At 42.1% G+C, this 14,952-nt stretch overlaps 1 protein-coding gene across 2 annotated transcripts in view; it reads right to left on the minus strand.

Annotated features, from left to right (window-relative positions):
• The window catches only part of INSR (insulin receptor), a 157,311-nt gene that overhangs the window by 46,126 nt on the left and 96,233 nt on the right, over positions 1 to 14,952 (minus strand). For both annotated transcript variants that reach the window (XM_070416729.1, XM_070416728.1), the window contains exons 5-9: positions 14,376 to 14,520; positions 11,421 to 11,635; positions 10,370 to 10,496; positions 1,339 to 1,589; positions 855 to 1,022 (exon numbers count right to left, since the gene is read on the minus strand). In XM_070416729.1, the coding sequence (XP_070272830.1) occupies positions 855 to 1,022; positions 1,339 to 1,589; positions 10,370 to 10,496; positions 11,421 to 11,635; positions 14,376 to 14,520 (906 nt within the window). The remainder of the gene's footprint in view (positions 1 to 854; positions 1,023 to 1,338; positions 1,590 to 10,369; positions 10,497 to 11,420; positions 11,636 to 14,375; positions 14,521 to 14,952) is intronic.

Here is a 14,952-nt window from a genome sequence, read left to right on the forward strand (position 1 = left end):
CTTCTCCCGAAAATAAGGCAGCAGGTGACAAGCTCAGTGACTGGCCCACAGCCCATAGCAGGTCGGAGGTCCAGATAAGAGCCTACCCAGAGCTCCTGGGCTCAGCCACGCCTCACCAGCAGCCCAAGGCCAAAGACTGAGGATATCACTATTCCCCCAAAATCTAAAGAAAAATAAATACAAACAAAAACCAATTAAAGAAAAACATGACCTGTTTCTCCAGTTTGATAGGGTCTTTTAAAACCTACTTTTAAAATAACCTTAAACTAATTTATACAAACTAGTTTGAGGCTTCAAATATTTTTTTTGTAGACAGATGGAAGCCCATTAAATAAATAAGATTAAAAACTAAAAAAAAAATCATCATCAGTATAAATGTCTAACAGAAAGTACAGGAGGAAATAGATGGTTGCTCCTGCTGTCTCGGGTCTTTCAAACATAAGGGTCTAAAGTTAAGGGCCAAAATCCTTCCCTGACTTTGTCAACCACCTCGCAGCACACTCAACTGCTGCACTCCAGCAGGAAGTCTCCTGTGGGTAACAGCTGCTTCCCCACTGGGACAGCGTGTGGGACGGAAGAGAAGAGTGGAAGACGGGGAAGGAGGAGAGAATTCCAGAGGGAAGTGGTGCCAAGACATGGGAAATATCTGGTTTCCACAGGAGACTTCCGAGTGTGTGCTCATGTCGTGATGTTCAGAAATGTGTGTGTTTCCGTATGAGGAACAGAGTGTGTGTGCAAGTCTGCTCTTGTGCACACACTGGGAAAAGGAAGAGGAGAGATATTTCCCCAGGCGTGGAAGAGAGTGGATCAGATGTGTGTGAAACCTGCCGCTCCCACACTCGGCCTGCACTCACCTTTGAGGCAATAATCCAGCTCATACAGCTCGCTGTCTTCCTCCTGCCTCTCCCAGAAAACCAGGTAGTGTGTGATGTTGCCGTTGGGGTCGGAGGGAGGTTTCCACTTCAAGATAATCTGGGATGAAGAGTTAGAAACCGAGATGGGGTCCAAGGGGACGGAAGGATCTGGAAAGGTGAAAGGACACAGGTTCACTGTGAGGAGGGTGCGAGCTGCAGGCTGGGTGTGAGGGGATCCACAGGTTAGACGAACCATGAAGGTGTTTGCTGCAGTGCTATTTAACATCAGAGAAAACTGGAGACACGTGGCATGCTCACCCAGGACGGAGGGACATAATCAGAGTCCATCCTACCACAGATCACGCACAGCATGTGAGCATTCATCCATCCGTTTACGCAGCGAACACGAACTTCATACAATGTCGTCATATTAAAGGCAAGACGCCTGACTCCCCCACAAATTCCTGTCACACAATATACTTACTGGTGGCATTTGTCTGGATGTAGATGATATCGCTCTTGGCCCCGTATGTGCGGCGTTCATCAGAAAAGGTGACCAAGGTCTTCACGAAGATGGCATACTGAGTCCAGGGCTTGAGACTCCGCATCAGCCACCCAGGATGGGCCTGTGACTTGGGGTCAGTGGACCTCGGAGGCGGGTCAATGTCCACCACCGTCCAGCTGTTGGATCCACACGCATCCTGCCCATCAAACTCCGTCACATTCCGGTAAGGGCTGGCACGGTGGAAGAGAAGACGGTTACCATTTTCAACTCACTCTGAGGACCACAGAGATGCAGCCAGACTATAGGGTTGCATCCTCCTGACCAACACCCTCATGCACAAGGAAAAATGACACAGAAACGGCCCAAGAGAAAGCAGCCACCTCCCCTGACTTCTCAATAGTAATAGTATTTAATAATAGTGATAAATAATATTTAATACTTTAATATTATACAATTACATGATATACTGTATTTAACTTTATTATATAGTATGTGTAATATTACATATGTAATTATAGTAGTAAATATTAAATAATCTTTGATAATATTTAATAAATAGTAATTAATATTGTTTCCCGATAACAATAGTGATAATACTATCAGCAGCTCCTTTATAAGATTACACAAGAGAATGTATGCAACTTCTCAGCTCACAAGATTATGCCACATAATCTTGAGAAATGAAGCTAATATTGATATTAACACTATCACCACTTCCATTATCTTTTTAAAGTCTCAGCACAGCTGTATATTTGAAATTAGGTGTTGTTTACTGCGGACAGAATTTCAGTTTGGGAAGATAGAAAATTCTTGAGATGGATGGTTGCACACCATCATTAATGTACACAATGCCACTGAGCTGGATGCTTCAAATTAGTTTAAATGGTCAATATTATGTTAGGTACTTTCCCTGCATTTCCCCCCCCCCATCTCATGTAATCATCACCACCCTCCATCTCCAGAACTTTCTCACCTTCCCAACTGGTTTTAATAAAGGTCAAATGCTTGCGATTCAACAAGACCATGTAAAGACTGTCCTTCATTACCGCCCCCCACCAGTCTGTTCTCCCACCATGACTCACTTTCCTCCTTTTTACATCTGTCACTTCTTCAAACGTGACCGCCCCCCCCCCCCCCATCGAGTTCTTGCAGTTGCTACTCCCCTGGCCCTTCCCTCATATTTCAGTCCATCCCCACTGCCCTAGGGAAGCCCTTTCCGACCTATGTGTCAAGTCAATTGTCCGCGATCCTGTCCTCTGAAGCACTGTAACATTTTCATTTTATTTTTTATTGAATTTATTGGGGTGACATTGGTTAATAAAGTTACATAGGTTTCAGATGTACAGTTCTACAATACATTATCTATATATTCTACTGTGTATTGACCACCCCAAGTCAAGTCTCCTTCCATCACCATTTATTCTCCATTTTCCCTCTTCAACCTCTCCCCAACCCCTTTTCCTCTGGTAATCACAACACTGATGACTGTGTCTCTGAGTTTTGGGGTTTTGCTTAATCCCTCCAATGGTTTCACCCATTTCCCCAACCCTCTCCCCTCTGACAGCTGTCCATCTGTCCTCTATATCTATGAGTCTGTTTCTATTTTGCCTGTTAGTTTATTTTGTTCTTTGGGTTCCATATACAAGTGAAATCAATCATACGGTAGTTGCTTTTCTCTGGGTTATTTCACTTAGCACAATATTCTCCAAGTCCATCCACGATGGACCATTCTGATAGTTCTGAGGTGTTATTCCTTGTGGTCTTAATTTGCATTTCTCTGATGAGCACTTTTTCTATATGTCTGTAGGCCATCTGTATGCCCTCTTTGGAGAGGTGTCTATTCAGGTCCTTTGCCATTCCTAATTGTTTTTTGGTGTTAAGTTCCACGAATTCTTAATAAATGTTGGCTATTAACCCCTTATTAGATATATCATTAATGAGTATGTTCTCCCATTCACTGGGCTTTCTTTTCCTTTTGTTGGTTTGCTTTTCTGCGATGTAGTCCCTTTTGTTTATTTTTTCTTTTCTTTCCCTTATCTGAGGAAATATATCAGAAAAAAAGATTCCTACAAGAACAGTCGTAGCTTTTAAGACCTGTGTTTTTTTTTTGGTTTTTTTTAAAGAATATATTTTATTGATTTTCCACAGAGAGGAAGGGAGAGGGATAGAGAGTTAGAAACATCGATGAGAGAGAAACATCGATCAGCTGCCCCCTGCACACTCCCCACTGGGGATGTGCCCACAGCCAAGGTACATGCCCTTGACTGGAATGGAACCTGGGACCCTTGAGTCCGCAGGCCGATGCTCTATCCACTGAGCCAAACCGGTTAGGGCGAGACCTGTGTTTTCTTCTAGGATTTTTATGGTTTTGTGACTTACATTTAAGTCTTTAATCCATTTTGAGTTTATTCTCATGTATGGTGTAAGATGATCTAGTTTCATTTTTTTTTTGCAAGTATCTGTCTAATTTTCCCAAAACCATTTTTAGACTATCTTTACCTCACCTCCTTTGCAAAATATTCACTGATCAAAAAGGTGTAAATTTTTATTTCTGAGCTCTCTATTCTATTCCACTCACCTAAATGTCTGTTGTTATGCCAGTACCATGATGTTTTGATTACTATAGCCATGTAGTATAGTTTGATATAAGGTAATTTGATGCCTCCAAATTTGTTCTTCTTTCTGAAGATTCCTGTGGCTATTTGGGGTCTTTTGTGGTTCCATTTAATTTTTGGAATATTTGTTCTAGTTCTATGAAATACAACATTGGTATCTTGACAGGAATTGCTATACACTGCTTTGCATAGTATGGACATTTTAATGATGTTTATTCTCCCTACCCCTGAGCATGGGATATGCTTGTTTATTTGTGCCTTCTTTGATTTTTTAGTACAGTGTCTTATAATTTTCCAAGTACAGATCTACTACATATGTGGCTAAATTTATTCCTAGGTATCTTATTTTTCTTGATGCAATTGTAAATGGGATTGTTTTCTTAGCTTCCATTTCTGATAGTTCAATATTGGTATATAAAAATTTAACTCATTTCTGGATATTTTGTACCATCTACTTTACTGAATTCATTTATCAGTTCTAGTAGTTTTTTGGTGGAATATTTAGAGTTCTCCACATACAATGTTATGTCATCTGAAAATAATGAGTTTTACTTCTTTCTTTCCAATTTAGATGCCTTTTAATTTCCTCTTTTTGTCCGATTGCCACGAATAGGACTTTCAGTACTATTATCAAATAAGAGTGGTAAAAGTGGACATCCCTGTCTTGTGGCGTTGGCTATGGGCCTGCCATATATGGCCTTTATAACGTTGTGGTATGTTCCATCTATTCCTACTTTGCTGAGAGTTTTCATCATAAACGAATGCTAGATTTTATCAAATGCTTTTCCTGCATCTATTGATATGATCATGTGATTTATCTTCCCTTTTTTTCTGTAGTCATCACATTTATTCATTGGTGCATATTGTAACAACCTTATATCTCTGAAATAAATACCACTCAAGCATGGTGTATGATCTTTTTAATGTATAGCTGGATTTGGTTTGCTAATATTTTGTTGGTGATTTCAGAATCTATGTTCATCAGGGATATTGGCCTATACATTTATTTCTTTGTAGAGTATCTGGTTTTAAAATTAAGATACTGTCGACCTCATAAAATGAGCGTGGGAGACTTTCTCTTGAAATTTTTCGAATAGTTTGAGAAGAATAGGTGTTAGTTCTTATTTGAATGATTGGTAAAATTCTCCTATGAAGCCATCTGAGCCAGGAGTTTTGTTTGTTGGGAGGTTTTCGATTACTACTTTAATTTCGTAGTTCCAATCTGTCTATTCCGATTTTCTGATTCAGACTGATTTAGTTTTGGAAGATTGTATGTTTCTAGGAATTTATTCATTTCATCCACACTGTCCAATTTTGTTGGCATATAGTTGTTTGTAATATTTTCTTACAACCCTTTGTATTTCTGTGCTGTCAGCTGTTACTTCTCCTTTTTTCATTTCTGATTATATTTACTAGTATTTGGGTCTTCTATCTTTTTTCCTTGATGAGTCTGGTTAAAGGTTTGTCAATCTTGTTTATCTTTTCAAGGAAAAATATGTTTCATGGATCTTTTATATTATTTTTTAGACTCTATTTTGTTTATTTCTGCTCTAATCTTTACTATTTCCTTTCTTCTACTCACTCTGGGCTCTGCTATTGTTCCTTGTCTAGTTCCTTTAAGTGTAAGGTAAGACTATTAGAGATTTTACTTGTTTCTTGAGTAGGCCTGAAATGCTATCAATTTCCCATTTAAACCTGTTTGTTCTGTGTCCCAGAATTTTGGGTTGTTGTGTTTTCTTTCATTTGTTTCAAGGTATCTTTTGACTTCTTCCTTAATCTAAATGTTAACTCATTCATTGTTTAGTAACTTATTATTTAGCCTCCATGTCTTTATGTGTTTTCCAGTTTTTTTCTTGTTATTTCTAGTTTCATGCTATTATGGTAAGAGAAAACGCTTGACATTATTTCAATCTCCTTAAACTTATTGGGACTTGTTTTGTGTCCTAACATGTGGTCTATCCTAGGAAATGTTCCATGTGCACTTGAAAATGTATATTCTTTGGCTTTGGGGTGAAATGCTCTGAAGGTATCAATTAAATCCACCTGATCTAGTGTGCCATTCAAGGCCAGTTTCCTTAAGTTTCTGTCTGGAACTTCTATCCGTTGTAGTCAATTGGGTGTTAAAAACCCCTCCATAACTATGTTACTGTCAATCTCTCCCTTTATATGTCCATCAAGGTTTGCTTAATATATTTACATGTTCCTAGGTTGGTACAAAATTTTTACAGGGGTTATATCTTCTTGTTAGACGGCTCAGTTTATCATTATGTAGTACCCTTCTTTACCTTTTATTCCAGTCTTTGTTTTAAAGTCTATTTTGTCAGATATAATATTGCTACCCAGCTTTTTTCTTTTTTTTTTTCATTTCCATTTGCATGAAATACCTTTTTCCATCCCTTTACTTTTAGTCTGTGTGTATCTTTCATCTTGAGGTGGTTCTCTGTAGACATCATATATATGGGTCCTTTTTTCCTATCCATTCATCTACCCTATGTCTTTTGATTGGAGCATTTAAACAATTTATACTTAAAGTTGATTATTGATAGGTATGTATTCATTGTTTTTATTCTTTATGCCTCTGTTTCTCTATTATTTCTTCTTCTTCTCCTCCCCCTCCTCCTCCTTCTAGAACAGTGGTTGCCAACCTTTTGGACCTCACGGACCACCAATGGCCTGTGGACCACCGGTTGGCATCCACTGTTCTAGAAGACCCTTAACATTTCCTATAATGCAGGTTTTGTGGAAATTAAGTCCTTCAGCTTTTTCTTCCTGGGAAGCTCTTTATTTCTCCTTCAGTTTTAAACGATAGCCTTGCTCCGTAGAGCAGTCTTGGTTGTACTTGATTCCCGCTTTTCATCACTTTGAATATTTCATGCCAATCCCTTCTAGTCTGAAATATTTCTGTTGAGAAATCAACTGACAGTCTTATGGGAGCTCTGTTGTAACTGTTTACAACAGGTAACTGTTTTTCAGTTGCTGCTTTTAAGATTCTCTCTTTGGTTTTAACCTCTGCCATTTTAATTATGATATGTCTTGGTGTGGGCCTCTTTGCATTCATCTTGTTTGGGACTCTCTGTACTTCTTGAACTTGTGTGTCTTTTTCCTTTACTAGGTTAGGGAATTTTTCTGTCAGTTCTTCAAAAAGGTTTTCAATCCCTTGCTCTCTCTATTCTCCTTCCGGTACCCTTATGAAGTGGATATTGGTAGGCTTCATACTGTCCCAAAGGTACCTTAAACCAGTGGTCGGCAAACCGCGGCTCTCGAGCCACATGCGGCTCTTTGGCCCCTTGAGTGTGGCTCTTCCACAAAATACCACATGTGGGCGCACACGTACAGTGCGATTGAAACTTCGTGGCCCATGTGCAGAAGTCGGTTTTCGGCCTGGCTGAGTCTATTTTGAAGAAGTGGTGTTAGAAGAAGTGGGGGGGTGTCGGTCGGTCGGGCGATGGTTCGCTGAGGTCGACCCCCTCCAACTCTCCCATCCACACATCTGAAACAAGTATACAAGACGAGTGTGGATGGGAGAGTTGGAAGGGGTCAACCTCAGCGAACGTATCTCAATCAGATTAAGGACATTTTTAGCAAAGGCCAGCTTAGGAGTACCTTAATTAAGTTAATAACAATGTACCTACCTATATAGTTTAAGTTTAAAAAATTTGGCTCTCAAAAGAAATTTCAATCATTGTACTGTTGATATTTGGCTCTGTTGACTAATGAGTTTGCCGACCACTGCCTTAAGCTATTCCCACTTTTTAAAATTCTTTTTTCATTTTGCCACTCTGGATGTTTTCTGCTACCTTGTCTACCAAATCGCTGATTTGATCCCCTACTTCATCCAACCTAATGTTTATTCCTTCTAGTGTATTCTTCATTTTGGATATTGTATTCTTCATTTCTGACCAGATCTTTTTAATGGTTTCTATATTCCTTTGCTCTTATAATTCTAAGTTCCTTAGCATCCTTATAACCATTCTTTGGAACTCTGTATGTCATCAATTGCTTGTCTCCACTTCATTTAGCTCTTTTTCTGAAGATTTCTCCTGTTCTTTCATTTGGGGCTTGTTTTGTTGTTTTCCCATTTTAGCTGCCTCTTACTGTTGTTTCTATATATTAGGTAGATCTGCTATAACTCTTAGTCTTGGTAGGGTGGACTTATGCAGTATATGTGCTGCAGGACTGCAATGTGCAGTCTCCTTGATCATCTGATCTGGGTGTTGCAGGAATGACTCCTGTGAGGGTTATGTGGGCCCTTCTCTTATAATTGAGTCTTGACTGCTATTGGCCCGTTCATAGGTGGGGTCAGTCCTGAGACTGGCTGACTGTGAGGATCAATCCCAACCACAGTATATGAGCTTTGTGCAGGTGCTGACTACACAGAGCTGAATTCTCCTCTGCAGGGTCTGGTGCCTGCCAAGATCTTCCTTTGGATATGCAACTTGTGAAGCTTACTAGATCTTGCTCTGATGTTGCCTAAAGCTGGCCAGTGGGGGTGTTGGTTCTGGGGCCTCTAAGGAGGAACTCTGGCACAGTCCAATGTCAGATGCTGCCTTTGACTATCCCTGGGCAACCTGTTTGAAGCTTCAAAGTGATCTACAATTGTGGCTGCCTCTGCTGAACCTGGCTGTGCACAGGTAGAAACAAGCTGTGCACTATGGCTGGTTTTCACAAGTTCCAGGCCCAGGAAAAGGTCCACAAAAGTCCCAACGCACCCTGAGATCCACCGCTGCCTGTCAGCTGCCTGTTAGGCTCAATCACTGAAAGAGCCACTGGCAGTACTCCAATTGGACAAGGCAGGTTCAATTGCCAGGTAGGGGTGACTGGTTTTTGCCAGATTGATACAGGTTCAAACTCAGTGCCAATGCTGGGTCTGAGGCCACTCAGCAAATGTCCCAGTGTATAGAAAGTCTACCTGCCACCACTGGGTGCTCACACACATTTGTGATGGGGCGTGGTCAAGGGAGTCATCAGAGTAAGGCCAGCAGAGTTTACCAGGTCCAAAAAGAGCAAGATTTGGCCCTGTGAAGGGAGGGCTTTGCACCAGTTGAGCATGTAAAGAAAAATGGTCTCTGTACTAAAGCTACACAACTCAGTCTGTCCCAGAATCCATCCAATCACAGCAGGAGGATAGGTCTAGTGGATCTCCCATGAGGAGGAGTTGTCAGTCAGGTTTGGGGGAAGGTGGTGGGAGTGGCCCTCACTGCAAGGCCATGCAACTCAATCTGTTCTGGACTCTGCCCACCAGAGTCAGGAGGGTGGGGCTAGTGGATCTCTCCTGCAGGGGAGGTGCCTCCAGTCAGGTTCATCAGAAAGTGGGTGGAATGGCCTCCACTCCAAAGCTACACAACTCAGTCACGGAAAGCCACTGAGTTTGCCTGGACTTCTACACCCAAGCCCAGGCAGCTACTCCTCAGCAGGACCCATGCTACACAGGGTGGGACAACTGGGAGCCCAGAGGGTGGTCTCATTGCATTCCCCCAGGGTAATACCATATGGAAGGGAATGCTCTCCCCAAGAAAGATGGCATCTGTGGTGTGGGAGACGGACTCAGGATAGGAATCCTGGCAGCTGTCCCTTCATCTCTCTCCAGAGCCACAAACCCCAGTCTCTCCTTAGGAAATTCTAATCTGCTCCACCCTCCTTCCACTAGAGCACAGGGTGAGTGGCTGAGAAGTGCATTGGGCTTTTAAGAAGGTGCCTGTGTCTCTAGCAGACTCCCATCTCTCCCTGGCAGACAGATTCACTAATTTTCACAGCCATATGTTATATGGGCACCTCTTCCCAGCTGTAACGCTCTGGCCCGGAGAGCCCAGATTGGGGTTGAGACCCCATGCTTTTAGGGGGGATGTTAGCGGCTGAGATATCCCCCCAAAATTTCAGCCACTGCCTAGGGGAGCAGGACCAGCCCTTTTTGTGTCTCTGCCCTTCCTACCAGTCTTGATGTGGCTTTTTCTAAAAGTCCTTGGTTATAAGACTTTTCTTCAGCTAGTCTTCAGTTGATTATTGAGACTGATTGCTCTATATTTTAGTTGTAATTCTAGTTTTTAGTCCTAGGAGGAGGTAAGTGTAATATCCACCTACTCCACTGCCATCTTGGATTTCCCTCCCCCAATGTTTTAAATGATGGAGAAATACAAAATAGGTAAAAAAAAAAAACAAAAACAAAAAAAAACTATTAAGTACACTGAGTGACCTTTCACTGAAGAAATCTGGTGAGATGTACATATAAAGGGCAAATTAAAATAATTGCTATTAGAGATTGGCCAATCTGGACCCCTAATGAAACCTATCTGCTTCAGTTTCAGGCTTTTCCACAAGTGGGAAGACGACATAGAGCAGCCTCAGAGGGGAACAATGAGCACATATGCAATATCCACAAGTTTTCACTTTATACTTACGCTTCTTTGTAGAAGAGCATGAACCCCAGGAGGTCTCGGAAGTCAGGGGGCCAGTACGGCTCCCATTTCAGCATGATCTTGTCAGAAGATGTCCGGATGTAAGAAAATTTAAGTAATTCATTTTCACCTAGAAAAGTTTATTTAAAAAACACACAACAATATCAGTATTTCATCATTTGTTTCAGCATAAAGCGGTGATCCTACACTCCCAAGACTGTCCATGAAAAGGAGATGTCAACCTGCTGTTCCATGGACAGGTCTTGCTCCCACATGTGTCTCCCAGTATGTGAGGGCAAGAACTGGTCATGGCAGTTGGCCCATACTGCCAGCCAATTACCTGGCCAGATGCTCAACTGAAAAATAGCAGCTGGCACCAATGTGAGAAGGAAAACTGGACAATAGTTAAGAGTCCTGACACAATTTTGACATGCACATGGACCTTTAAGCCTGACATGTCAGAAGATGTAACTCTAGTGCAAATGAGCACATGCCAAGTGAGTTTAGATCATTATACCTTGGACAGACAATTTCTTGACTCTCCAATATCTTGGAGAGAGTAATTTCCTTTGCTTGGAATGCAAGTCTTCCCTTAAGCTCCACCCAACCTCACTCTTCATCCTCAGAATTCCCACAGTGTGGACCACATTCTTCTGTAAAGAATCAACTCCACGTGACAGTATTACGGAAGCCTTGGCAGCTCAGTGCTCAGATACTCCTTCAAGAGAGAACCTATCACAGGAGTGCAGTCAGCTGACAGTCTCCAGCTGTAGCAACTGCAGGGCCTGTCGTAACATTTGATCCAAGGCCATATATAAGAAGGTATTATTCATTCATCCATTCAATGTTTATGTAACATCTTCCAGTATCAGGCACTGTATCTGGTACAGAGACAACACCTGTCCTCAGTATTTCAGAAAGCCTACCGCACACAGAGTTGTATAAGCTCACAGGGGAGGCAGTGCTAATCCCTGGGGGCCAGTGTGGTAGGTGAAGGGAAGGAAGCCACACTATCTGGTCCACAGGCTGGAAGTACCGGGCCATCACCACTTACAGGACGCCTGGTCCCCATTAGTCTTCAGGGCAATGTCAGTCCTCTCCTGGCGTCCCTTGGTTCCTGAAATTTCTTCCATCTTGTGAATTTCCGACAAGCAGAGTTTGGGATTATAGTGGAAGAAGAGTTTCCCCTGAGTTATGGTGAGGTTGTGTTTGCTCCAGTCCCATAGCTGCCTTAGGTTCTGGTTGTCCAAGGCATAGAAAGAGTAGTTCCTATGGAAACACACACACCTAGTCATTCATCGGCTTGTAATCTCCAACTACAAGATGGTGGGGCCATGGCTGGAGTTGATCTTGCCCAGCAGTACATACCCAGCCCTAACCATTTGCTTGGCACGTACTTAGTAAGTATAAAATGGGGGATAGGAGGGCCAAGGGAATTTGAGGAAGTGTTCATGGCCAGGAAGGTATCTGAACTCCATCTTGTGGGGAGGAGAGTAAGACTACAATGGATTGAGATATGGGTTTCACAGATGGGAAAGACTAAAAAGACAAAGGCACCTGAGCTGGGCCCACAGAAGAACAAAGTAGCCTGCTCTGTCACTGGAGAGCTGCAGCAGCTCAAACCCTCTAGTATCCTGGATACCAAACCAAGACTAAGATCATGTGACCTTATTGGGTCAGCAGAGAGGAGCCACTGAAGGTTTCATAACAACTCAGTAACTTGATTAGACCTGTGCCCATGGGCCACCTGCACATAATGAATGAGAGAACGGAAGCATCTAGGTCTGTGCTGTACGATACAGAAGACATCAGCCACCTCTGGCTACTGAGCACCTGACATGTGGCCATTCTGAACTGTACTGAGAGTAAAACACACAGCATGCAAAATAAGAGAGTACAAAAGATCTTCTTTATAATATTTTATATTGGTTCCAAGTTGAAATGGCATTTTAGATGTAATGGGTTAAGTAAATACATTGTTAAAATTCATTTTACCTATTTCTTTTAACGTTTTTAAAATGTGGCTACTAGAACACCGGAAGTCACACGTGACTTGCATTACATTTCTGTTGGACAGCACTGGTCTAGTTCTAGGATGCCCAGCTTAGGGTCATTGGAATAATCCAAGCAAAGGTCTGAACTTCAACAAAAAAGCAGTTGTGTGGCAGAAAAATCAACGGGCGCTGGTGAGTGACTCCAGAACGTAGTCTAAACCATTCTATGGACTGGTTTCTTGAAACCATTCACATCCCCCTCTTCCTGTGCCTTCCTCTACTATACAGACTGGAAAAGGTAAATATTGGCTTTCCCACTCCCTTGCAGCTAGAAGCAGCCACACGACTCAATTGTGGCCAAGGAGATATAAACAGACTTCAATGTTGGGGGTGAGAATGTGGGAGGTTCCAGACAATGTTTTGAAAGAGACATTCTCAATTGTCATATATCTTTGTCCCTTTCCCTTTTCCCTGTCAGTTCTACAGATGTAAGGCAGCCATTCTGTGACCATGATCACATAAAGATGGAAGAGGCCTGGGTCCTATCCTTGATGACACTGTTGGACAGCCTTCCCCAGACTTCTTGTTCACAAGTCCATCTCAATCTGCATGAAACGTGGCTAGTCTGGATTTCTATTATTTTACTAACTGAAGTGGGGTCAGCGCAAACTCAAGGGTAGGAAATCCAAGAAATAAGGAAGAAAATCCAGGAGGCCAGCAGAATATCTTGGGGAGGTAGAATCCTATAGGCCAGAGGAGATAAGATTTCATTAAGGAGCAGGTGAAATCAGTATGAATGGGACCGGGACGTGAGAAGGCCCCGGAGGCAGCAGTTGAAGGGTCCTGGTCAGGCTTGCACGCCAACTCACAGTGAAGCCCAGAGAGCCAGACACCGTGTCACTGCAGGTGGCGCCCTGGGAGGGCACAACGTTAGGTTGTACCCCTGTGACTTCCAAGAATGACTGTAGAATGGGTACCACTTTCCTTGGCTGGGTCTTCAGACATGTTCCAACACACACTGCTCTCTCTCAAGGTTCTCCAGGCACTTTCTCCTAGTAGATGTTTTTCTGGCTTTAAAAACCCCTAAGTTACAGTAGAGTGACTGTGGTGAGCAACACTGCATTGAATATTTGAAAGCTGCCAAATGAACAGATCTTTAAGGTTTTCATCACAAAGAAAAACACTTTTTTGTAGCTATGTATGGTGATGGATGTGAAACAGACTTATTGTGGTGATCATTTCAGAATATACACAAATATTGAATCATTATGGTGTATATCTGAAACTAATATAATGTATACGTCATTAAGTGCTTCTATTCTTCCCCCAGTTTTATTGAGATACAATTGACATCTAACATCAGTTTTAGGTGTATTTTATAATGATGTGACATTTACATGTTGCAAAATGATTATCACACTAAGTTTAGTTAACATCCATCACCTCACATAGTTAAGAAATATTTTTTTCTTGTGATGAGAACTTTTAAAATCCACTCTCTTATCATCTTTCAAATATATAACACAGTATTGTTAACTGCAGTCACTATGCTGCACATTAGATACCCAGGACTTAATTTGTAACTGGAAGTTCGTACCTTTTGCCCATCCTTCATCCATTTTGCCCATCCTCCCCCCAATGCCTCTGGCAACCACCAATCTGTTCTCTATAGCTATGATCTTGGGTTGTTGTTGTTTTTGTTTTTTTAAGATTCTCTATATAAGTGAGATCATCCAGTATTTATCTTTCTCTGTCTGACTTACTTCGCTTAGCATAATGCCCTCTAGGTCCATCCCTGTTGTCACAAATGGCGGCATCTCATTCTTTTTTATGAATAATATGACTGAATAATACTCCCTGCATATATAAATGCACATACCACATTTTCTTTATTATTCATCTGTAGATAGATACTCAGGTTGTTCCCATGTCTTGGCAAAAACCCCTAACTTTTTATAACTCACACACTTCCTAGTTAGTGCTCAGGCCATAGACACAGAATCAGGCCCACATACCCAACTTCCAAGGTATTCCCCTGAATCAGACGTAACTTCCGGAAGAAGGAAAGCGACACTAGAGCGTAGGAACGGCGGATTTTCAGGTACCCTGAAATTTCCTCAATGAGGCCAAGGTTGGCCTCGAGCTCAGCTGCCAGGTTGTCTAAGGAAAAGAGAAAATACCCAGTGAGTTTTATAGAAATCTTTTAATCTTCCTATAATTTCTCATAGGAAGGAGTTAAATTACAACCTGAAAATGACTTTGACATATCCTGCTCAAAATGAATCATATTTAATTAAAATACAATCCAAAGTCCTTACTACGGGGTCAGCAAATCCCTAAGTAAGTGACTGGTGCTTTGTGTCTCACTCCTACCTTTCTCCCACTACTTCAGGCACCTGGGCCTCCACACCCTCCCGTCAGCAGACCACGCACACGCGGCCTCGGGACTTTGCCTGGCTGCCTCCTTTGCCCAGAATGTCACTCTCCCATCTATTAGCTTGGTTCGCGCTATTACCAACTCAAAGCATGGCTCCTCTGACCAGAAACCCTTCTAAAATAGCAACCTCTTATTCCGCTTCAGAGGTTTGCAAA

Source organism: Myotis yumanensis, unplaced genomic scaffold (assembly GCF_028538775.1).
Source record: "Myotis yumanensis isolate MYYU_CA2020_CCGP unplaced genomic scaffold, mMyoYum1.0.hap1 SCAF_5, whole genome shotgun sequence".
NCBI classification, from domain to species: Eukaryota; Metazoa; Chordata; class Mammalia; order Chiroptera; family Vespertilionidae; genus Myotis; species Myotis yumanensis.